Source organism: Haliotis cracherodii, unplaced genomic scaffold (genome assembly GCF_022045235.1).
Source record: "Haliotis cracherodii isolate W230 unplaced genomic scaffold, xgHalCrac1.p SCAF_1, whole genome shotgun sequence".
NCBI classification, from domain to species: Eukaryota; Metazoa; Mollusca; class Gastropoda; order Lepetellida; family Haliotidae; genus Haliotis; species Haliotis cracherodii.
In genome coordinates this window covers 38353029-38379953 of record NW_027266264.1, presented here as the reverse complement: position 1 = coordinate 38379953, position 26925 = coordinate 38353029, and the positions used below count along the sequence as shown (strand labels likewise).

General features: G+C 45.7%; 1 protein-coding gene across 1 annotated transcript; it reads left to right on the top strand.

The window, feature by feature from the left end:
* Nucleotides 1-6393: 6393 nt before the first annotated feature.
* Nucleotides 6394-16831, top strand: LOC139464297 (mucin-21-like). Its single transcript, XM_071245821.1, has 8 exons — nt 6394-6445; nt 7213-7359; nt 7442-7704; nt 7991-8072; nt 8248-8493; nt 9641-9900; nt 10794-10869; nt 15539-16831. Exons 1-8 carry the CDS (start codon nt 6394-6396, stop codon nt 16426-16428), a joined length of 2016 nt encoding a protein of 671 aa, XP_071101922.1. The 3' UTR covers nt 16429-16831.
* Nucleotides 16832-26925: the final 10094 nt, after the last annotated feature.

The window sequence follows — 26925 nt, the reverse complement described above, 5'->3', positions numbered from 1 at the left end:
AACATTGACTAGACCAGTGTATGTACTTGACTACTGCATTGTGGTATAAAAGGGATTTGAAGTGGTGTTCCTCGAAACTGACGTTTAATTTGCGTGTTGTTACAGAGTTTACGTCTCGTGTGTAAGGCAGTGTGATCAAAGGGCGCCACGTTTAAGATGAAAATAATATTTGTTGAAGTCTTTGTCATTTTCACCATTTAAAAGCTGACAGTGACTTGAAACTTTTGACCTGATCAATATTAGATTACATGGCAATGGAATTTGATATGTTTTATAAGGCACTGATCGCCAATCAACATGTATTCATCCAGAAAAGCGTCCCCTGACGGTTTGGCGCAGAAGGGGCCTATGACGTTCTTCAGTTTTCCGATTGTTATTGTACTAAGGTGTTATGCGTGTTCTTTAAATGCATTTGCAACAAATTCATCAGTATTATCGAATAACTTCATCATAAATCAACCCGAGGTCTTTCAGGAGAGACGTTCCCAATTTTGTTAAAATCAGAGAAATATTCATCATCCGGAAGACCAACGAGCTTACTGATGTCCAGATGCGATACATAACCATTGTTTCCTGGAGATGTCATTGCCTTGCCTGGGTGACATCTCATTAACACACTTCAGACAGTCATGTCCATGTCGTGCCTTGATGACATCTCATGAACACACTTCACAAAGCCATGTCCATGTCGTGCCTGCATGACATCTCATTAACACACTTCACACAGACATGTCCATGTCGTGCCTGCATGACATCTCATTAACACATCTCAGACATCCATGTTCATGTCGTGCCTGCATGACATCTCATTAACACACTTCACACAGACATGTCCATGTCGTCCCTTGATGACATCTCATTAACACACCTCAGACACCCATGTCCATGTCGTGCCTTGATGACATCTCATTAACACATCTCAGACAGCCATGTCCATGTCGTCCCTTGATGACATCTCATTAACACACTTCACACAGCCATGGCCATGCCTTGCCTGCATGACATCTCATTAACACACCTCAGACATCCATGTCCATGTCGTACCTGCATGACATCTCATTAACACACCTCAGACAGCCATGTCCATGTTGTGCCTGCATGACATCTCATTAACACACTTCAGACACCCATGTCCATGTCGTGCCTGTATGACATCTCATTAACAGACCTCAGACATCCATGTCCATGTGGTGCCTGCATGACATCTCATTAACACACTTCACACAGCTATGTCCATGTCGTACCTGTATGACATCTCATTAACATACTTCAGACACCCATGTCCATGTCGTGACTGTATGACATCTCATTAACATACCTCAGACAGTCATGTCCATTACGTGCCTGCATGACATCTCATTAACACACTTCACACAGCTATGCCCATGTCGTACCTGTATGACATCTCATTAACACACCTCAGAAAGCCATGTCCATGTCGTGCCTGCATGACATCTCATTAACACACTTCACACAGCTATGTCCATGTCGTACCTGTATGACATCTCATTAACATACTTCAGACACCCATGTCCATGTCGTGCCTGCATGACATCTCATTAACACACCTCAGACAGTCATGTCCATTACGTGCCTGCATGACATCTCATTAACACACTTCACACAGCTATGCCCATGTCGTACCTGTATGACATCTCATTAACACACCTCAGAAAGCCATGTCCATGTCGTGCCTGCATGACATCTCATTAACACACTTCACACAGCTATGTCCATGTCGTGCCTGCATGACATCTCATTAACACACCTCAGACAGCCAGGTCCATGTCGTGCCTGCATGACATCTCATTAACACACCTCAGACATCCATGTTCATGTCGTGCCTGCATGACATCTCATTAACACACTTCACACAGCCAGGTCCATGTCGTGCCTGCATGACATCTCATTAACACACTTCACACAGCCATGTCCATGTCGTCCCTTGATGACATCCTATTAACACACCTCAGACAGCCATGTCCATGTCGTGCCTGCATGACATCTCATTAACACACCTCAGACATCCATGTCCATGTCGTGCCTGCATGACATCTCATTAACACACTTCCGACAGCCATGTCCATGTCGTCCCTTGATGACATCTCATTAACACACATCAGACATCCATGTCCATGTCGTGCCTGCATGACATCTCATTAATACACTTCACACAGCCATGTCCATGTCGTCCCTTGATGACATCTCATTAACACACCTCGGGTAGCCTAGTGGTTAAAGCGTTCGCTCGTCACGCCGCAGACCCGGGTTCGATTCCCGACATGGGTACAATGTGTGAAGCCCATTTCTGGTGTCCCCCGTCGTGATATTGCTGGAATATTGCTAAAAGCGGCGTAAAACCATACTCACTCACACCACCTCAGACAGTCATGTCCATGTCGTGCCTGCATGACATCTCATTAACACACTTCAGACAGCCATGTCCATGTCGTCCCTTGATGACATCTCATTAACACACTTCACACAGCCATGTCCATGTCGTCCCTGGATGACATCTCATTAACACACTTCAGACAGCCATGTCCATGTTGTCCCTTGATGACATCTCATTAACACACTTCACACAGCCATGTCCATCTCTTCCCTGCATGACATTTGATTAACACACTTCAGACACCCATGTCCATGTCGTGCCTGGATGAAACCTTATAAACACACTTCAGACAGCCATGTCCATGTCGTCCCTTGATGACATCTCATTAACACACTTCACACAGCCATGGCCATGCCTTGCCTGCATGACATCTCATTAACACACCACAGACACCCATGTCCATGTCGTGCCTGGATGACATCTCATTAACACACTTCACACAGCCATGGCCATGCCTTGCCTGCATGACATCTCATTAACACACCTCAGACAGCCATGTCCATGTCATGCCTGTATGACATCTCATTGACACACTTCAGACAGCCAGGCCCATGTCGTGTCTGCATGACATCTCATTAACACACTTCAGACAGCCAGGCCAATGTCATGCCTGTATGACATCTCATTAACACACTTCACACAGCCATGTCCATGTCGTGCCTGGATGACATCTCATTAACATACCTCAGACAGCCAGGCCCATGTCGTTCCTGCATGACATCTCATTAACACACTTCACACAGCCATGTCCATGTCGTGCCTTGATGACGTCTCATTAACACACCTCACACAGCCATGTCCATGTCGTCCCTTGATGACATCTCATTAACACATCTCAGACAGCCATGTCTATGTCGTCCCTTGATGACATCTCATTAACACACTTCACACAGCCATGTCCATGCCTTGCCTGCATGACATCCTATTAACACACCTCAGACATCCATGTCCGCGTCGTGCCTGCATGACATCCTATTAACACACTTTAGACAGCCATGTCCATGTCGTGCCTGCATGACATCTCATTAACACACTTCAGACAGTCATGTCCATGTCGTGCCTGAATGATATCTCATTAACACACTTTAAAAAGTCATGTTCATGTCGTGCCTGCATGACATCTCATTAACACACTTCAGACACCCATGTCCATGTCGTGCCTGCATGACATCTCTTTAACACACCTCAGACAGTCATGTCCATGTCGTGCCTGCATGACATCTCATTAACACACTTCAGACACCCATGTCCATGTGGTGCCTGCATGACATCTCTTTAACACACCTCAGACAGCCATGTCCATGTCGTGCCTGCATGACATCTCATTAACACACTTCAGACAGCCAGGCCCATGTCGTGCCTGCATGACATCTCATTAACACACTTCAGACAGCCAGGCCCATGTTGTGCCTGGATGACATCTCATTAACACAACTCAGACAGCCATGTCCATGTCGTGCCTGCATGACATCTCATTAACACACTTCAGACAGCCATGTCCATGTCGTCCCTTGATGACATCACATTAACACATCTCAGACAGCCATGTCCATGTCGTCCCTTGATGACATCTCATTAACACACTTCACACAGCCATGGTCATGCCTTGCCTGCATGACATCTCATTAACACACCACAGACACCCATGTCCATATCGTGCCTGGATGACATCTCATTAACACACTTCACACAGCCATGGCCATGCCTTGCCTGCATGACATCTCATTAACACACCACAGACACCCATGTCCATATCGTGCCTGGATGACATCTCATTAACACACTTCACACAGCCATGGCCATGCCTTGCCTGCATGACATCTCATTAACACACTTCAGACAGCCATGTCCATGTCGTCCCTTGATGACATCTCATTAACACACCTCACACAGCCATGTCCATGTCGTGCCTGGATGACATCTCATTAACATACCTCAGACAGTCATGTCCATGTCGTGCCTGCATGACATCTCATTAACACACCTCAGACAGCCATGTCCATGTCATGCCTGTATGACATCTCATTGACACACTTCAGACAGCCAGGCCCATGTCGTGTCTGCATGACATCTCATTAACACACTTCAGACAGCCAGGCCCATGTCATGCCTGTATGACATCTCATTAACACACTTCACACAGCCATGTCCATGTCTTCCCTGCATGACATTTGATTAACACACTTCAGACACCCATGTCCATGTCGTGCCTGGATGAAACCTTATAAACACACTTCAGACAGCCATGTCCATGTCGTCCCTTGATGACATCTCATTAACACACTTCACACAGCCATGGCCATGCCTTGCCTGCATGACATCTCATTAACACACCACAGACACCCATGTCCATGTCGTGCCTGGCTGACATCTCATTAACACACTTCACACAGCCATGGCCATGCCTTGCCTACATGACATCTCATTAACACAACTCAGACAGCCATGTCCATGTCATGCCTGTATGACAACTCATTGACACACTTCAGACAGCCATGGCCATGCCTTGCCTGCATGACATCTCATTAACACACCTCAGACAGCCATGTCCATGTCGTGCCTGGATGACATCTCATTAACATACCTCAGACAGTCATGTCCATGTCGTGCCTGCATGACATCTCATTAACACACTTCAGACAGCCATGTCCACGCCGAACCTGAACGGCATCTAACAAACATTTTCGATGTTTGTATTTAGTAAAGGATAAAACGCGCCTCCGAGGTTTTGGTCGAAAATGTAAATACCTCACAGTGAAACAATATAGTATGTCGCGGTAAAAAAAGAATTCGATCAAAGCGTGCAAGAGAAAAACCACGTGCAGTATGGACTAGCTGGAGTCATGACATGTAAAATTGAGCAAGCTTTCATAACTTGTCCCGGTGGCTCAGTGGGAAAACATTGGGTTGCAAAACTTAACACGATACGTGAGGTTGCAGGTTCGATATATGTCGTGGCATTTTCATGCATTTTAACGTCTTCCCGAGGCAAGAGAGTTAACTGACTTTGAAAGTCCAGTTTCCACCCTTGCCGAACAAGGCTGGAATGACTGGGCTCGATCGTAGCGCCACCAGTGGCTATTACCAATTATGTCCCTTCTAAGCGTCTCCTATGGATCAATCAGATTCCACCTGTCGTATCACTTGCATTTGTTTCACACAAAATGGTGGCCCCCAGTCAGGACGATCTGGTCGATGATCAAGATCTATATTGTGATAAAACGGGTCGATAAATCGCGAAATGCATCAAATCACGTCAGCACCTTGATTAAAATCATGAAAAGATTTGGAACATATCTGCTGACAACAAGTTGGCGGTGCACATGCTTTGCAAATCCTGCAATCGACCGAAATCTGCACGACAGTTTACGAACCGGATTTCGATTTCGGTGCGCAATTTTGATTGGACTATGCATAGACTCGTTAGTCCAGCCAAAATGTAACTCCATAATACCAGCAACGTTCGGCAAGGGTGGAAACTGGACTTTTATATCCAGTTAAATCTTTTGCCTCGGGAAGATGGCATTTTAATAAAAAATGAATCTTGTGTTCATATCAAGAGGCCAGTTTTTTAAATATATTACAACTGAAATGTTAATCCTCTTTGCAGGTTTAGAAGTTACAGAAGTTTGGAAGATGAGCTGGTTACTGAGTTTACCCGAGGTTGTCAGGAACCTAATGCAACATAGGGTAACACGGTGATATGTTTATAATTCTGCATCACGATGCTGTATGTCGGTTTTGAAGAGGGCTCGAACACAGACGATAGACACGTCCCACCAACGTGACTTCTGTGTATACTTATCTTATGCAAGTGTTGATGCCCTCGTCTTGAAAATACACATGTCGTTCAAAGTAAGACTACAACCGAGTGCATCACAGATCATCCGACCTCTGATAAGAGATAAAACAATCGTGACCTGATATGATGAGTTACATGACCTGATAAGCGCGTTGTTACGACCACATGGGCAGTGTATCACTGGTCAGTTACTAGCATGCCGGCCAACGTGGACATAGTTCAGCTCTGCCTGTGGGCGACGCTTGTGGGTACGTCTTTCAACAATGTGACTTTACCGTGTACCAATCGTGATATTAGGTTTCCTTCTTTATTAAAGAAATTAATTTCCATTAAAAATTACTTCTTCCGTTACTGATTCCAGATTGTATAAGTAAATTTCAACTATTTGAGAGGAACAACCAGAATGACAACAACATAAAATTAGATAGGTCACGGAATGGTAAAAAGAGGCTTTTGCTCTTTTCTTCTCAAATAATATGTCTACCTCGTCGAGTGTCTTGTCAGTGTTGAAATTTGCACGCGCGGGGGGTGAAAATGTTCCCTTTGTCAGGTGGCCAGGTGAGATAAACATCAAATTTGATAAGAAAAGACAAATGTTCTATTAATAATGTATTTTCTATGTGCTTCTCGTGCTCTTACTGTATTGTCATTCGAGTGATCTCATATCTTATGAGTCGAACACAAATTTTCGATAAATATTGTACTACATCAGTTATACTTTAGATAAATAATATATAAGAATTATTGCATGAGTCAGACTAAGAAGTAAGTCATATATTAAGGAAACCAAGCGACCTTAAACGTCAATAGTATTGTGTATTGTAGTTTGTAAAAGGAATGCCATACTTTTAAACTACATTTCACTTTCTTAATTGTAAAATAATAGTGTTTGTATCTCTTTGTTGCATAATGTTGTGTGTTTAGCTCATAATATGTAAAGTATAATATCATTAGTTTCAATCAATATAATGATAACAATAGTTCGTGTTTCGACTACACGTGTTTCTAATGACAGGTGTCTCACAGTGCCTGATCAGTTGTGACTTTGAAGACAGCCTTTGTGATTGGTCAGATTTGTCCAACTCGACCTATCACTGGACGAGACACCCCGGTCCAACAGCAGATTTCACATCTGGACCTCACAATGACCATACTTTCAAAGGTAGGAAACTACAATGATACTGGCATGAAGCTTCTCGAAACACACAGCTCACAATGATATTGCACCAGCGTTATACTTACAGACGCCGCTGGTCACTTCCTTTATACCAATGGCGACAGGGCATCTAGGTCGGCAGTGGCACGATTAAGGAGCAATACTATCACCCTTACATCCAATGTCAACTTTACCTTTTGGTACAATATGAACGGAAATGGCATTGGCAATGTGTCGTTAATTAGAGAAAACAACGATACCTCTGCTGGCATTGTTTTATGGGTACGTCATGGTCGCCAAGGTTTCAACTGGCTAGAGTCACACATCTCTCTAAATCCAGGGACATTTCAGGTAAGACCCAGTTGGTATATATGACCTCGGGATCATAAACTCAGATTTTAGCTTGATCGCTTTAAAGATATCTGTAATATCTATTCCTGATGAATTAATGATGTCTTCGCGTTAAAAATACTAAAGAGAAGAATTCGCCCAACCACATGTGATTAAAGGAAGCGATCAAGTGATATTTGACTGCACTTTCCAACACGACAGGAAAGGGCCTTTCTTACGAACAGAACCGTTGTGATATTTCAATAGGCGTTCATGTCTCTGATGAGTTAACTATTACACTTCCCAGCTGCAGTTTGAATCGACTGTATCCCGCCCCTACGGCAGTGACATTGCGTTAGACGATATCAAGCTGTTATCAGAAACACAAGGTACGATCCATTCTTCTACTCATCCATTATTCAAGACATCATTCAAATAAACTGAATACTTCAAATGGCTGTCATGTTGTAGCTTCATGTATCAGCCATTTTTGACATCCATAACTTCATACCACATTACGGTTGCATGTTGCAATTCGATGTTATTGTGAATTGAAACCTCTAGTTGTCAGGACAAGACCACCTTCAACTTCAACGATAGAAACTACACAGACATCGGAAGGAATGTCCACAACGACAGGGTCGAAATGCAACGTCCATGACCCTGGACTGATAATGTCAGGGTCGTGTAACTTCGAGACAAACGGGACATGTGGCTATACATCTTCCGGGGGACCGCTGCATTGGGGGTTAGCACAGGGGAAGAGGGGCTACATCAATGTTATACCGGGCGACCATGGCACCGGGACAGGTACTGCAGCTCGTATGAGTGAATGAGTATGGATTTACGCCGCTTTTAGCAATATTCCAGCAATATTACGGTGGGGGACACCAGAAATTGGTTTCACACATTGTGACCCATATGAGGAATTGAACCCGGGTCTTCGGCGTTACGAGCCATCGCTTTAACCACGAGGCAACCTAATCGCCCCCAGCTCATATGCAAGATATACCTGTTTAATTTAGCCTCTCAAATATCAGTACGAGTGTCATATCTGCCATTGCCTCTTTGCTCCAGTACCCCGATTTGTAAATATGTTCACCATTAACGGGATGATTTAATGGTGAAAATGAGCTTGCTGGCGCCTCATTGCCAACGAGCCACCCTGAAATACCGCCGTTTTAGCCTAAGACGAGTCAGCATTGTACGACACGAGAAGGCCTGTGCATCTTCCCGAGGCAAGGGAGTTAACTGACTATAAAAGTCCAGTTTCCACCCTTGCCGAATTAGGCTGGAATTATGAAATTACATTTTGGCTGGACTAACCAGTCTATGCATGCTCCAATCAAAATTGCGCACCGAAATCGAAATCCGGTTCGTAAACTGTCGTGCAGATTTTGGTCGATTGCAGGATTTGCAAAGCATGTGCACCGCCAACTCGTCAGCAGATATTTTCCAAATCTTGTCAAATCAAATCAAGGTACTCACGTAATTTTGATGCATTTCGCGATGTAAGACACGTTTTATCATAATATAGATCTTGATTATCGACCGCCACCATTTTGTGTGAAGCAAATGCAAGTGATACGAGAGGTGGAATCTGGTTGGTCCATAAGAGAGGCTTAGTGGGGACATAACTCGTAATAGCCACTGGTGGCGCTACGATCGAGCCCAGTAATTCCAGCCTAGTTCGGCAAGGGTGGAAACTGGACTTTTAAAATCAGTTAACTCTCTTGCCTCGGGAAGATGAGGCCTGTGTGGCCTTGACACAGTTGTTAGTGTCTGTTTTACTTAATTGTATGAGTTCAGGATTAAATACCTGATTTTGATCTTATTGTATCAAATCAATATCAAGTATTCGTCATTGTCATGGTAGTATGTTATATGTTATGTATATTTATGTAGCGTGTATGACCGCAACTAGTACCACTGACTCGCCATATCTCCTGTTCCAAAGGCCATTATATGTACCTGGGCACAGACAAAACAGGAAGCAGCCCCGGGTATACAGCAAGTTTAGTGTCGCCAGCCCTCGGGAAGAACACATTGGCCTGTCTTCAGTTCGCCTACATCATAACATCCGGACTTCCAATCACCCTCAACGTCTACGCAGAAACGTCTGGACAACGTCGTCTATTGGCGTCGATCACAACTCACACAATGACGTCTTGGACATTGAGAGAAAATATCACACTGTGTGCTGATACATCAACTAAGGTTTGGAATATGACTCATTCATGAATGGGATTGCACAATAGTTACATGTAAAACATGTAAATCCGACGAAATATACATATAGGTTTCATTGTACCCAAATGTTGTATTTTGTAGCAGCTAGATGACTGATTATGATGTAAAGCCTTCTGGTCCATAGTGCGATATTTATCAATATATTCATATGATTACAGTAGCTTTTTTCACAGAGTTGTAACTCAACTTAAAGATAATAAATCAAACGTATCTGTACCATTATTGAATGAAAATGATATCGACAAATTACAAATTAGCAAATATACTTTATACTGTTCAGCAAAAACATAATTTACTGATTTGTTAGTCGTTAAGACGTCAAGTAAGAGGCTTCAGCCAGGTAGGTAGGTACTCGCTGTTTCACCCAGACATTCTCTGACGCCCTGAGTTGCCTGGATGGATTTTAATCCTTTGCATAGTGAGTTGGTGGTTTGGAAGAGTCTGGTTTGTTTTTAGACAAATGTAAATACACGCATCAGTTAAAATATCGTTAATAAACTGTACCAAATTTTAGAAACGAAACGCATTCAAATGACCATATTTCCGAGGCAATGGAGTTAACTGACTATAAAAGTCCAGTCAGTAGAAGATGGAAGATGACTTAACGTTGATGTCTCTATGTGTTTGGTTTGATCACTTGTGAGTGATACGACCAATATGTATGCAAATCATCAATAGAGTGCTTCGTCGTTTACAATGTATAAACACTTTAGGTCAACGCTTCAAGGATCAGACATTTTGAGATTGTAGCAAATCGGTAACACAAGTTCCGTTACTTATATGTAATCGATTTAGATGATTATGCAAGTAATGTTAACTCAAACCACGAAAAGGTCGTTTAATATGTGCTTCTGTTACAGATTGTCTTCGAGGCTGCAAATAAAAGCCATTCAGCTTCCGTAGGTTTAGATGACGTCAACGTAACCAGTGGTGATTGTGAGTCCATTTCAACACGTTTTGAAGATGATAATGAAAATGACCCTGTACACTTCATACTTAATTACCCAGTGGTTCATCATATTTCAGTTATTACATTTAGTACTAACTACTAAATGACTTTATCGCGCGTATCCAAACCATTGGCTAATTACGTCCGTAACCCAATCACCCCTCGTAACTCAATCACCCCCTGGTCACCACTTTGCACCGTGCCCGGGGAAGATTCCCGCGCGAGCATCATCCCGCCTTTTGTTAGTCCATCATTCGCGGACAGTCCTTCTTCAAGTACACACGCATTCACTGTATCTAATCGCTTTCGCTTTGTAAGTTTCCTTTGTACCCAGTCGCGACCGTTTCGCCGATTACGCTTTGAATACCATCTATTCCAACACTCGCCGTATCGCATTTACACAATCGCGACCGTTTCGCCGATTACGCTTTGAATACCACCTATTTCAGCACTCGCCGTTTCGCATTTATTCCGTTCTACTCCCGAACTTCACCCTCGGGACATTTTACACTTGTGGAATACCAACTCACCACCTCGACCTTTCGTGATGCCTCCCAAGAGAAGAGCAGCCGGGTTGGGAAGCCTGGTCAACCTACGACCAACAATTCCTACACAGAATGTCAAGGGACCCCTCACGACGCTGGGACATCATTGACGGGGAGTTGTGGCTGAAGTACATGGTCATACAGCCGGTACGCCAACCAGAATCAGGCGGACGGGGCGCAATGACACGCGTACAGGGGACATCGCCAGTCAGGTATGCTGGGATTTCAATCAATTCGGCTGTAGCAGGGTCAACTGCAAGTACACTCACAAATGCGGTAAGTGTGGCAAACATTCCCACAGCTCTAGGACCTGCTTTCGAGGGAATGGGGTCCAACCGACCCCATACAAGCCCAATCAGCCTTTCCCTAACAGAAAACCAGCCGTCAAGGCAGGTAAATTCAATGGCCCCTTCCCCCGTGGATCTCAATGAAATGGCACCCTGGTTACGCTAATATGCTGGGGTCAATTACAGAGATGCAAATTATTTATGGGTAGGTTTTAGCTTTGGCTTTAAGCTCGAGTTCCAGGGAAGCCTGGCACGAAACTTGCGATCAGCCACGCACCAAGACACGGCAGGCTACGTGAAACAAAAACTACAAAAGGAAGTCGACCTTGGCAGGATGGCGGGCCCCTTCAAGGACACCCCCTGGACAACCTCCAAGTATCCCCAATAGGCCTGGTGCCCAAGAAGCAGCCAGGCTATGGTCAGCATCTGGGTAAGCATGCGGAGGAATTCCGTCTAATTCACCATCTATCCTATCCCAGGGGTAAATCTATAAACGACTTCATAGACACAGAGGCCTGCTCCGTTGTGTATGCCAGATTTGATGAAGCTACGCATATGGTTCAACAACTGGGAAAGGGAGCACTACTAACAAAATTCGACATTCAGTCGGCCTTTAGAATTATACCAGTCCACCCATCCGATTTCGAGCTACTAGGCATCAGATTCGAAGGTGAGTTCTATTTCGATAAATGCTTACCATTTGGCTGCTCCATATCTTGCGCCATATTTGAAACGTTTAGTACCTTCTTGCAATGGTGCATACAATCACATCTCCCAACGTGTCAGATCATGCATTACCTGGATGACTTCCTAACGGGGGGCACAGCAGGCACCAGCCACTGCTCAGACAACCTCAACGGATGCGTGAATACACTGGAACAGCTTGGGGTCCCTATTGCGCACGACAAGACGGTGGGCCCCACGACCAAACTGACATTCTTAGGGCTAGAAATCGACACCAATGCAATGCAGATAAGAATCCCAGAGTCCAAGATCAAGGGGGCGACAAGGGAAATTCAAGACATCCTGTCAACAGGTAACATCAAGGTCACAAAAAGGGCCCTTCAGTCCCTCATAGGCAAGCTTAACTTTATGTGCAGGGCTATACCAATGGCAAGGGCATTCAGCCGCAGGCTAATCGATCTGCTTAGCAAAGGTAAGCAACCATTTCACCACATTAGGATTACCAGCTGGGTCAAGGAAGACCTACAAATGTGGTTAACATTTCTTACGAGCTATAACGGCATTTCAGTGTTGTGTTTCAGGACCAACTATGGGTAGACAGCGATTTCCTCCAGCTGTTTTCAGACGCAGCGGGTGGTGCCGGCTTTGGGGCCTACATGCAGGGCAAATGGTTTAAGGGCGCATGGCCAACACAGTGGGTGACGGATGGAACTACACCGGACTTGACGCTCCTGGAGTTGTTCCCCATCACACTGGCCATCCAACTCTGGGGCAAGCAACTTGCAAACAAAAAGGTCCTCTTTTACTGCGACAACCAACCGTCGTAGCAATAATCAACAAACAGTCTACCAAGGCCCCCAGAGTGATGAGCCTACTCCGTCGCCTAATCCTGCAGTGCCTCCGATATAATATTATGTTTAAGGCAAAGTATGTATGTTCCACTGCTAACACTATTGCCGATGCTCTCTCGAGGTTTCAGCTCAAACGCTTCCGAGAGGCAGCACCGGTCGCGGACCATAACCCCACACCTATCCCGTGCAACATATGGCTGATCTGAGGCAGGAAGCCGGCAGACTCCTACAACAATCTCTGTCTACAAATACATGGGCCACTTACCAAACAGGCATCAATGCTTTGGACCAGTTCCGGTCCACACACCAGCTGCAAGAGGTGTGGCCAGTCCCGCTGGATCAGGTCGTAAACTTTATTGCTTATCTGTCAGTCACACACCACTACCCTAACACAGTCAAGACTTACATTGCAGCGCTGTCTTCACACCACAAATTCCACGGGCTCACCGACTGTACAAACCATTTCCTGGTAGGCAAGATTTTAACTGGCTTACACAAATCAGCGGGCCGACCAGACACCAGAAAACCGATCACTGCAGATCTGCAGCATGTAGTAACCAAAAATCTGCCTCACGTATGCTCATCTGCATATGAAGCCAGGCTGTTCAAGGCAATCTACTGCACAGCCTTCTTCGGTTTCTTTAGGGTTAGCGAACTGGTCCAAACTGGACCCTCAAAAACAGGTTGCGCCATCCAGAATTTAAGCTTCTCGGGCAACCCCCAGCAGCTTTCAATCCATTTACCACACTCAAAGTCTGATCAGTACAGGATGGGGACAACAGTTACAATGTGATCGATACCAGGTAATCCGCTATGTCCGGTAGTCGCCATCAAGCACTACCTGGAGGCGCTCCTGAAGGGCACCAGTCCGAACCAACCGAGGATGCTATGGCTGGCACGAGGGGGGATGAGGTGGAAGGAGCTGGACACCATTCTGGATGCACAGGTCAAGGTGACACGGCGCACCCCCAGAGCCGTCATCATTCACCCGGGCTCCAATGACCTGTGCTCGGTCAAGGGCAGCCAACTCTACCTTGACATGGTGGCATCAATCCTTCGGATACAACTCCGTTGGCCCTGCTAGTGGCCATGGCAACGGTAGCATTTTGGTATACACAATTAGCAGCTTAGTAGCCCACTAGTACCTGCACACCCTCGGCCATTTAACCCAATCTCATCTTCTGTTTTTATTATAGGCACGGGCATCCACGGCTCGGTGGCCCGTGGCCCGTGCCTCTCCTTGGCATATCGCGGGATAATTACATTTAGTACTAACTACTAAATGACTTTATCGCGCGTATCCAAATCATTGGCTAATTACGTCCGTAACCCAATTACCCCTCGTAACTCAATCACCGCCGGGTCTCCACTCTGCACCGTGCCCGGGGAAGATTCCCGCGCGAGCATCATCCCGCCTCTTGTTAGTCCATCATTCGCGGACAGTCCTTCTTCAAGTACACACGCGTTCACTGTATCTAATCGCTTTCCAACCCACCCATCCAGCTTGCCACTCCTTTTCTTTCCTTTTCAGCCTGATGTGTCTTCTTCACCTTGAATGCTAATCACTTCTTTTCTTCAGCGTTTATTCTATTACAGGTACCAGCTGAGCAGATTGTACACAATTAGCAGCTTAGTTGCCCACTAGTACCTGCACACCCTCGGCCATTTAACCCAATCTCATCTTCTGTTTTTATTATAGGCACGGGCATCCACGGCTCGGTGGCCCGTGCCTCTCCTTGGCATATCGCGGGATAATGTTATAATATATACCCAGGACCCATTCGTCACCACAGTCACGTCACTAGCACCATGATTTCATTTAAGGCCGATGTAGCACATGATACACATGAATACACATGATTACACGCAATCAGCAACAACCAAAATCACAGCTAAAAGTATGATGACTGTTATACATTGACTTTTGTTTCCGTTATATAAGACTAGGGCTGTAAAATACTTTTGCAACAGGACGTTCATGTTGTATTTGGGACGACACCTACAAATCACGAAAGAACAGTTTAAATTGGACTGAAAACGAAGCTATGGCGGCGAATCGGCCCAGGGTATTTATCTTAATAGAATGATTATCTAATACCCTGGACAACCGGGGATGCGCACATTATACCATGCTGTACAGTCTGCGGGATTACGTTTGGATCTGTTTCCGCAAATAACATAATATTGGTTTACCATTTTTCCCGTTTCCTACGCTAATCTTCATGGCATTCAATTATTTAAAGGGTTCTGTGATTATCCATCTGATTCCTGTGTTTTATCTCAAAATAGGTAACGACAGTTACAGACATACTGCCGGGCATCAATCAACAATGGTAACAACCCTACCTTTGCCAACCAGAACATCGAGATCTTCCAAGTCAGCTGGCTACAGAACCTTTACTCCAACGAAAGATCAACCAGCTGTCACGCCATCTACTTCGGCGACATTGGCAACTACCTCAAAGAATGGCCAAATAGTTGTTACGCCATCTACTCCGGCAACTACCTCAACAAATGGTCAAACAGCTGTCTCGCAGTCCAGTTGGGTAACAACGGCAACTACCTCAACAAAGGGTCAAACAAGCGTCATGCTAACAACTTTAGCAAGGCCTTTCTCGACAAGTAGTCAAACAGAAAACAACCCATCAATGAAGAATTCTCTATCTCCATCTGCAGCTCCATCGAGTCAGTCCCTTGAAACAACTGGAACAACATCAGGAAGCGACTACCTAGCGTCCCCCTCCACGACAGGAGGCTCAGTAACAACGGGGGGCACTGCTGCCACGACCATCTCTAACATTCACACAACGTCTTTTCAAGATAACATTACTACTAGTTCTGATGCGACATCAACAATAATTGAACCGTCCACTATATCAAGCAACAGTAAAGGTCCTAGTGTCCAGACGTCTCCGTCAGTGACAGCCAGTACACATCTTCCCAGATCCACTACCCCATCCTCCGGGAGGCACGAGCAGTCGTCCCAAGGCGGACTATCATACGATGACAAAGTTGTGCTCATCGTTGTCGCTTGTGGTGCACTTCTAATCGCAGGTGTTGTCATCACAGTGTGGAGACTGCGTGTGAGGCGAAAGTTGAATGTTCCTGACATCCCCAGTACTTTGGACACCAGCATTGAGCTGCAAGCAAACATATACAAACACAGTACTCATATGTAGAACCTGCCTCTTCTTCTCACCAGGACAACACCCTCGCGGCCTTCTTATTGGCGTGATTAAAGATGTCAAGTACCGACATCGGAGATATGACGCTCATAATAATGGACCAACAGTTTGTTTGTTGGCTGCCAGCAATATTCTAGCTATATCACGGCTACCTGTAAAATAATCGAGTCTGTGCCAGAAAAAGCAGAGGTTGATAGCATGAACAACGTCCCATGGGACAGGAGTACAATGACGGGCAAACAACCACGTCCCCGAGCCTGTCCACCATGTAGCCGCCTCCTGCGGTAGTCACATGTTACTGGGGACAAATTCTAACCTGGAATTACCTGGTTGCTTGGGGTAGATATGTCCCGGGGAATCAGTAACCAATACGTGCGTGGTGTTCGCTGAAAACAGACACAGCTTTAACGTTACAAGTATTGTAACCTACCTTTTTTCACAGCCTCGATTCAGTTGTTTTCTTTGTTTGCTGTAATAATGATGCAGTGTGTGATCAAATAAACCGGTGCTGCGGCTGTATTGCGTTTTGAGTACAATTTCATGATATGCATCATGGAACCACTATGATTTCATTTCTACTCTTTTTTCCTTCTCCATTTGATGATTGGGGTGTCATCACGGAAGTTAATGAACGGACATAAGTAGTACCACACGTCAGGGTGTAAAGGCTCACTTCCATTACGATTAGGCGATTTATGACAACTAAAAATACATCTACCTATAGGATACTGGACTACACCCGTCGTCATCTGTACTCTGTCCACATATGAACAATTTCTAATGAGAGGCCTTATTTCAACTTTTATCCATCTTAAGGCTGCTCTTAAGGAGACACTTCTCCACTGCTGGTGTGGCCAATGTTCGTGCTGTGTTGCCCACTCAAGACGGTCCTGGCGATGACGTGGTGGCTGAATGGATCCTCTGTGTGGCCTGTGAACTCCAGCTTCCAGACACCAAGATCATCGTATCCTCAATTCTGCCCAGGCGCTACTGGCACGATGCCAGGATCCACTAAAGATCGAGGGGATGCGGAAGAATATCAACCGCCGACTGGCCAACCGAGTCAAAGAGCTCGGCGGTACAATGGTGCCACATCCCCAGATTCTGGCATCAGACAAGACATGGTACGCCTGGGAGGGCGTCCACCTCAGTGACAAAGGATTGTGTGTGTTTACGAACAATTTATTGCATGCCCTGGCGCTTGTTTTGCGTCAGTAAGGATGTTATTTCCACAGGCTAGTGTTTCTTTTCAGTACATAGGCAAGCGGTGCAACAATGCTATCTCCGCGTATCGCGTGGGTGTGAGGTAGCAGTCTGGTGCTTTGTGGCGGGGTTCTTGTGGTCTACACTGCTAGTCACGAATTAACTTGCTTTCAAATTAATACTCGTGCTTAAGGCTACCTGCTTTTCAGCGGGAACCTTTCCGGGGTTACCTGCTTCTCAGTGGGAACCTTGTCTTTCCCGACTTTTCAGCCGGGGAATCGTAAAATAACATACGTTGGGGCAAACAATTGCCACGTATATGGGCCCGGCGGCGGAAGTCGTCTTGTCAAGCGGTAGCTGACAGTTGGGTCCGCGGCGGTAGCCGCACAATGGTTTTGCCAATGGGGCCAGGCAGTGGGATCTGCTTTGGCCCGCTACCTGGGGCCGGGCAGCGGTAGTCTGACTTAGGCCAGCAGCGGGGAGCTGCTTTTGGCAGCATGGGAGTTGCCAAGCAATGGTAGCGTTTAAATATGCTACCGTGGGGGCCGGACAGCAGTAGTAGTCTCAGGCCAGCAGCGCTAGCTGCGAATCGCCGTTGGCCCTGCTAGTGGCCATGGCAACGGTAGCATTTTGGTATACACAATTAGCAGCTTAGTAGCCCACTAGTACCTGCACACCCTCGGCCATTTAACCCAATCTCATCTTCTGTTTTTATTATAGGCACGGGCATCCACGGCTCGGTGGCCCGTGGCCCGTGCCTCTCCTTGGCATATCGCGGGATAATTACATTTAGTACTAACTACTAAATGACTTTATCGCGCGTATCCAAATCATTGGCTAATTACGTCCGTAACCCAATCACCCCTCGTAACTCAATCACCGCCGGGTCTCAACTCTGCACCGTGCCCGGGGAAGATTCCCGCGCGAGCATCATCCCGCCTCTTGTTAGTCCATCATTCGCGGACAGTCCTTCTTCAAGTACACACGCGTTCACTGTATCTAATCGCTTTCCAACCCACCCATCCAGCTTGCCACTCCTTTTCTTTCCTTTTCAGCCTGATGTGTCTTCTTCACCTTGAATGCTAATCACTTCTTTTCTTCAGCGTTTATTCTATTACAGGTACCAGCTGAGCAGATTGTACACAATTAGCAGCTTAGTTGCCCACTAGTACCTGCACACCCTCGGCCATTTAACCCAATCTCATCTTCTGTTTTTATTATAGGCACGGGCATCCACGGCTCGGTGGCCCGTGCCTCTCCTTGGCATATCGCGGGATAATGTTATAATATATACCCAGGACCCATTCGTCACCACAGTCACGTCACTAGCACCATGATTTCATTTAAGGCCGATGTAGCACATGATACACATGAATACACATGATTACACGCAATCAGCAACAACCAAAATCACAGCTAAAAGTATGATGACTGTTATACATTGACTTTTGTTTCCGTTATATAAGACTAGGGCTGTAAAATACTTTTGCAACAGGACGTTCATGTTGTATTTGGGACGACACCTACAAATCACGAAAGAACAGTTTAAATTGGACTGAAAACGAAGCTATGGCGGCGAATCGGCCCAGGGTATTTATCTTAATAGAATGATTATCTAATACCCTGGACAACCGGGGATGCGCACATTAAACCATGCTGTACAGTCTGCGGGATTACGTTTGGATCTGTTTCCGCAAATAACATAATATTGGTTTACCATTTTTCCCGTTTCCTACGCTAATCTTCATGGCATTCAATTATTTAAAGGGTTCTGTGATTATCCATCTGATTCCTGTGTTTTATCTCAAAATAGGTAACGACAGTTACAGACATACTGCCGGGCATCAATCAACAATGGTAACAACCCTACCTTTGCCAACCAGAACATCGAGATCTTCCAAGTCAGCTGGCTACAGAACCTTTACTCCAACGAAAGATCAACCAGCTGTCACGCCATCTACTTCGGCGACATTGGCAACTACCTCAAAGAATGGCCAAATAGTTGTTACGCCATCTACTCCGGCAACTACCTCAACAAATGGTCAAACAGCTGTCTCGCAGTCCAGTTGGGTAACAACGGCAACTACCTCAACAAAGGGTCAAACAAGCGTCATGCTAACAACTTTAGCAAGGCCTTTCTCGACAAGTAGTCAAACAGAAAACAACCCATCAATGAAGAATTCTCTATCTCCATCTGCAGCTCCATCGAGTCAGTCCCTTGAAACAACTGGAACAACATCAGGAAGCGACTACCTAGCGTCCCCCTCCACGACAGGAGGCTCAGTAACAACGGGGGGCACTGCTGCCACGACCATCTCTAACATTCACACAACGTCTTTTCAAGATAACATTACTACTAGTTCTGATGCGACATCAACAATAATTGAACCGTCCACTATATCAAGCAACAGTAAAGGTCCTAGTGTCCAGACGTCTCCGTCAGTGACAGCCAGTACACATCTTCCCAGATCCACTACCCCATCCTCCGGGAGGCACGAGCAGTCGTCCCAAGGCGGACTATCATACGATGACAAAGTTGTGCTCATCGTTGTCGCTTGTGGTGCACTTCTAATCGCAGGTGTTGTCATCACAGTGTGGAGACTGCGTGTGAGGCGAAAGTTGAATGTTCCTGACATCCCCAGTACTTTGGACACCAGCATTGAGCTGCAAGCAAACATATACAAACACAGTACTCATATGTAGAACCTGCCTCTTCTTCTCACCAGGACAACACCCTCGCGGCCTTCTTATTGGCGTGATTAAAGATGTCAAGTACCGACATCGGAGATATGACGCTCATAATAATGGACCAACAGTTTGTTTGTTGGCTGCCAGCAATATTCTAGCTATATCACGGCTACCTGTAAAATAATCGAGTCTGTGCCAGAAAAAGCAGAGGTTGATAGCATGAACAACGTCCCATGGGACAGGAGTACAATGACGGGCAAACAACCACGTCCCCGAGCCTGTCCACCATGTAGCCGCCTCCTGCGGTAGTCACATGTTACTGGGGACAAATTCTAACCTGGAATTACCTGGTTGCTTGGGGTAGATATGTCCCGGGGAATCAGTAACCAATACGTGCGTGGTGTTCGCTGAAAACAGACACAGCTTTAACGTTACAAGTATTGTAACCTACCTTTTTTCACAGCCTCGATTCAGTTGTTTTCTTTGTTTGCTGTAATAATGATGCAGTGTGTGATCAAATAAACCGGTGCTGCGGCTGTATTGCGTTTTGAGTACAATTTCATGATATGCATCATGGAACCACTATGATTTCATTTCTACTCTTTTTTCCTTCTCCATTTGATGATTGGGGTGTCATCACGGAAGTTAATGAACGGACATAAGTAGTACCACACGTCAGGGTGTAAAGGCTCACTTCCATTACGATTAGGCGATTTATGACAACTAAAAATACATCTACCTATAGGATACTGGACTACACCCGTCGTCATCTGTACTCTGTCCACATATGAACAATTTCTAATGAGAGGCCTTATTTCAACTTTTATCCATCTTAAGGCTGCTCTTAAGGAGACACTTCTCCACTGCTGGTGTGGCCAATGTTCGTGCTGTGTTGCCCACTCAAGACGGTCCTGGCGATGACGTGGTGGCTGAATGGATCCTCTGTGTGGCCTGTGAACTCCAGCTTCCAGACACCAAGATCATCGTATCCTCAATTCTGCCCAGGCGCTACTGGCACGATGCCAGGATCCACTAAAGATCGAGGGGATGCGGAAGAATATCAACCGCCGACTGGCCAACCGAGTCAAAGAGCTCGGCGGTACAATGGTGCCACATCCCCAGATTCTGGCATCAGACAAGACATGGTACGCCTGGGAGGGCGTCCACCTCAGTGACAAAGGATTGTGTGTGTTTACGAACAATTTATTGCATGCCCTGGCGCTTGTTTTGCGTCAGTAAGGATGTTATTTCCACAGGCTAGTGTTTCTTTTCAGTACATAGGCAAGCGGTGCAACAATGCTATCTCCGCGTATCGCGTGGGTGTGAGGTAGCAGTCTGGTGCTTTGTGGCGGGGTTCTTGTGGTCTACACTGCTAGTCACGAATTAACTTGCTTTCAAATTAATACTCGTGCTTAAGGCTACCTGCTTTTCAGCGGGAACCTTTCCGGGGTTACCTGCTTCTCAGTGGGAACCTTGTCTTTCCCGACTTTTCAGCCGGGGAATCGTAAAATAACATACGTTGGGGCAAACAATTGCCACGTATATGGGCCCGGCGGCGGAAGTCGTCTTGTCAAGCGGTAGCTGACAGTTGGGTCCGCGGCGGTAGCCGCACAATGGTTTTGCCAATGGGGCCAGGCAGTGGGATCTGCTTTGGCCCGCTACCTGGGGCCGGGCAGCGGTAGTCTGACTTAGGCCAGCAGCGGGGAGCTGCTTTTGGCAGCATGGGAGTTGCCAAGCAATGGTAGCGTTTAAATATGCTACCGTGGGGGCCGGACAGCAGTAGTAGTCTCAGGCCAGCAGCGCTAGCTGCGAATCGCCGTTGGCCCTGCTAGTGGCCATGGCAACGGTAGCATTTTGGTATACACAATTAGCAGCTTAGTAGCCCACTAGTACCTGCACACCCTCGGCCATTTAACCCAATCTCATCTTCTGTTTTTATTATAGGCACGGGCATCCACGGCTCGGTGGCCCGTGGCCCGTGCCTCTCCTTGGCATATCGCGGGATAATTACATTTAGTACTAACTACTAAATGACTTTATCGCGCGTATCCAAATCATTGGCTAATTACGTCCGTAACCCAATCACCCCTCGTAACTCAATCACCGCCGGGTCTCAACTCTGCACCGTGCCCGGGGAAGATTCCCGCGCGAGCATCATCCCGCCTCTTGTTAGTCCATCATTCGCGGACAGTCCTTCTTCAAGTACACACGCGTTCACTGTATCTAATCGCTTTCCAACCCACCCATCCAGCTTGCCACTCCTTTTCTTTCCTTTTCAGCCTGATGTGTCTTCTTCACCTTGAATGCTAATCACTTCTTTTCTTCAGCGTTTATTCTATTACAGGTACCAGCTGAGCAGATTGTACACAATTAGCAGCTTAGTTGCCCACTAGTACCTGCACACCCTCGGCCATTTAACCCAATCTCATCTTCTGTTTTTATTATAGGCACGGGCATCCACGGCTCGGTGGCCCGTGCCTCTCCTTGGCATATCGCGGGATAATGTTATAATATATACCCAGGACCCATTCGTCACCACAGTCACGTCACTAGCACCATGATTTCATTTAAGGCCGATGTAGCACATGATACACATGAATACACATGATTACACGCAATCAGCAACAACCAAAATCACAGCTAAAAGTATGATGACTGTTATACATTGACTTTTGTTTCCGTTATATAAGACTAGGGCTGTAAAATACTTTTGCAACAGGACGTTCATGTTGTATTTGGGACGACACCTACAAATCACGAAAGAACAGTTTAAATTGGACTGAAAACGAAGCTATGGCGGCGAATCGGCCCAGGGTATTTATCTTAATAGAATGATTATCTAATACCCTGGACAACCGGGGATGCGCACATTAAACCATGCTGTACAGTCTGCGGGATTACGTTTGGATCTGTTTCCGCAAATAACATAATATTGGTTTACCATTTTTCCCGTTTCCTACGCTAATCTTCATGGCATTCAATTATTTAAAGGGTTCTGTGATTATCCATCTGATTCCTGTGTTTTATCTCAAAATAGGTAACGACAGTTACAGACATACTGCCGGGCATCAATCAACAATGGTAACAACCCTACCTTTGCCAACCAGAACATCGAGATCTTCCAAGTCAGCTGGCTACAGAACCTTTACTCCAACGAAAGATCAACCAGCTGTCACGCCATCTACTTCGGCGACATTGGCAACTACCTCAAAGAATGGCCAAATAGTTGTTACGCCATCTACTCCGGCAACTACCTCAACAAATGGTCAAACAGCTGTCTCGCAGTCCAGTTGGGTAACAACGGCAACTACCTCAACAAAGGGTCAAACAAGCGTCATGCTAACAACTTTAGCAAGGCCTTTCTCGACAAGTAGTCAAACAGAAAACAACCCATCAATGAAGAATTCTCTATCTCCATCTGCAGCTCCATCGAGTCAGTCCCTTGAAACAACTGGAACAACATCAGGAAGCGACTACCTAGCGTCCCCCTCCACGACAGGAGGCTCAGTAACAACGGGGGGCACTGCTGCCACGACCATCTCTAACATTCACACAACGTCTTTTCAAGATAACATTACTACTAGTTCTGATGCGACATCAACAATAATTGAACCGTCCACTATATCAAGCAACAGTAAAGGTCCTAGTGTCCAGACGTCTCCGTCAGTGACAGCCAGTACACATCTTCCCAGATCCACTACCCCATCCTCCGGGAGGCACGAGCAGTCGTCCCAAGGCGGACTATCATACGATGACAAAGTTGTGCTCATCGTTGTCGCTTGTGGTGCACTTCTAATCGCAGGTGTTGTCATCACAGTGTGGAGACTGCGTGTGAGGCGAAAGTTGAATGTTCCTGACATCCCCAGTACTTTGGACACCAGCATTGAGCTGCAAGCAAACATATACAAACACAGTACTCATATGTAGAACCTGCCTCTTCTTCTCACCATGACAACACCCTCGCGGCCTTCTTATTGGCGTGATTAAAGATGTCAAGTACCGACATCGGAGAAATGACGCTCATAATAATGGACCAACAGTTTGTTTGTTGGCTGCCAGCAATATTCTAGCTATATCACGGCTACCTGTAAAATAATCGAGTCTGTGCCAGAAAAAGCAGAGGTTGATAGCATGAACAACGTCCCATGGGACAGGAGTACAATGACGGGCAAACAACCACGTCCCCGAGCCTGTCCACCATGTAGCCGCCTCCTGCGGTAGTCACATGTTACTGGGGACAAATTCTAACCTGGAATTACCTGGTTGCTTGGGGTAGATATGTCCCGGGGAATCAGTAACCAATACGTGCGTGGTGTTCGCTGAAAACAGACACAGCTTTAACGTTACAAGTATTGTAACCTACCTTTTTTCACAGCCTCGATTCAGTTGTTTTCTTTGTTTGCTGTAATAATGATGCAGTGTGTGATCAAATAAACCGGTGCTGCGGCTGTATTGCGTTTTGAGTACAATTTCATGATATGCATCATGGAACCACTATGATTTCATTTCTACTCTTTTTTCCTTCTCCATTTGATGATTGGGGTGTCATCACGGAAGTTAATGAACGGACATAAGTAGTACCACACGTCAGGGTGTAAAGGCTCACTTCCATTACGATTAGGCGATTTATGACAACTAAAAATACATCTACCTATAGGATACTGGACTACACCCGTCGTCATCTGTACTCTGTCCACATATGAACAATTTCTAATGAGAGGCCTTATTTCAACTTTTATCCATCTTAAGGCTGCTCTTAAGGAGACACTTCTCCACTGCTGGTGTGGCCAATGTTCGTGCTGTGTTGCCCACTCAAGACGGTCCTGGCGATGACGTGGTGGCTGAATGGATCCTCTGTGTGGCCTGTGACAGTGGAGGCGTCTGCTCGTCAATCGTCGACGCACGGTGTCCGCACTAATGTGTCGCTGGTGTGTCCCCATGGTCTGTCGAGCAGTTTCCGCAGCAGTAACAAAGCGATCTTGAAGATGCTGTCGCACAATCCTGACGTCGGGTAGTGACCCTTGGTCTTCCTCTACGTGCCATGGTCGGTCATCTGTCGTGTTGTGGTCTGGCACCGTTGCTGGAGCCTGTATATGGTCGTTACGTGGACTTGAAATGCTTTGGCTACTTGCCGGGTGGTTTGTCCAGCTTGCAATCGTCCAAGGGCTTGGTGTCGTTGATTCCTTGTCAATCTTGGCATGTGGTAGCAATTCAATAAGGAATGAATGTTATCCGATCTGGGTTGATTTTTATAGGGCAAGACATGGGGGAACGCTTGTGCATTTCAATTTGCACGGAACTCGCGTGCATCGGGTTACCATGGCCGTTGCCGTGATGCGTTTGGGCCATCGGTTTTATTGTCATCTGCTTTGCTTTTTATCATCAAATTTCATTTTTCCGGACAAGGTAATGTTAAATTTAAGAAACTTTGACTAAAATTACCAACATATTTAAATGAAAACTTTTCATGCAATGTTACTTGGGGTGACGTTTCTTTTGTGGTTTAGTATATATATGTTTCACATTTTAATACCATATTATACCAAACACACTATTTTATGGATCACTGAGTGACTGACTTCGCGCCATAAGTGTGACGTCAGTTTATTATCTCTTTATAAACGCACTAGCATGCATATCCAATCAATGCTTGTATATAGTTTGCCTATTTTACTCCTAATCATTATTATATATATATATCATATAAAGTATGGACATTACCTTGTCACCTACCAGCATGGTAGGAAGGTCGGTGGTAATCAACACCTTTCTCATGTTGACGTTTCTTGTTGCAGGCAAATAAATACATTTTAACGACCCTCCGTCTTCGAATACGTGTCTAGGAAACTAGAAGCTGGACCCTGCGACATTTTCTATGTATTATTTGTTCTTATAGTCTTTATTTTAACATCAATCACAGAGACTACCTTACAGAGAATCCTGTTCGGTATTCACAACAGCAATAGAAATGTCAATGCAAAATGAAACATAAGTTGTGTTTGTATTATCAAAGAAAGTACGGAATGATAACAGGCCTCTACATTTTGATTATATTTATGCATCATTTGACACGATTGGCCCGATTTTACCGTTTGGTTTGGAAATTTGAGAATTTGAAAATATACTCACACGCAAAAGAAACGCAAGTCGAGTATGCAGTAAACATGTTAACGGCGACATCTGAGGTTTTAGGAACGGAGACGTCGGATCACAGTGTGCCGGCTAATGTGTTGATTATGTGTTCCTATGGTCTGTCGAGCACTTTCACTTGCAGTTAGGAAAGGATGTCGCTGGTGTTGACGGGTAATCTGCCGATCTTGTCGAGGTGTGGTGACCCTAGGACGACCGTTCCGAGGAATGTCATCTGTGGTCTGTGTGACATTGTATCGATGCAGGAGACGGTAAATTGTGGTTATGTTAACGTTGAAAAGACGGGCAACATCTTGGACAGACTCTCCAGCTTCCAAACGTTCAATAGCCTGGTTTCTCTGAATTTGAGTGAGGCGTGGCATTGTTGACCAAGGAGTGGTAGGGCCAAGAATCGGCCACAGTTTTATTCCCCACTACAGTTCGTCACAATTCGTACATATTCGATTTCGC

What these genes read in the sequence shown, in the direction of transcription:
- LOC139464297 (XM_071245821.1), top strand. Translation starts at nt 6,394, where the DNA reads ATGCCGGCCAACGTGGACATAGTTCAGCTCTGCCTGTGGGCGACGCTT. An exon ending in CAATGACCATACTTTCAAAG is followed by an intron (nt 7,360 to 7,441) that starts GTAGGAAACTAC and finishes TTATACTTACAG; the next exon opens with ACGCCGCTGGTCACTTCCTT. An exon ending in GCTGTTATCAGAAACACAAG is followed by an intron (nt 8,073 to 8,247) that starts GTACGATCCATT and finishes TGAAACCTCTAG; the next exon opens with TTGTCAGGACAAGACCACCT.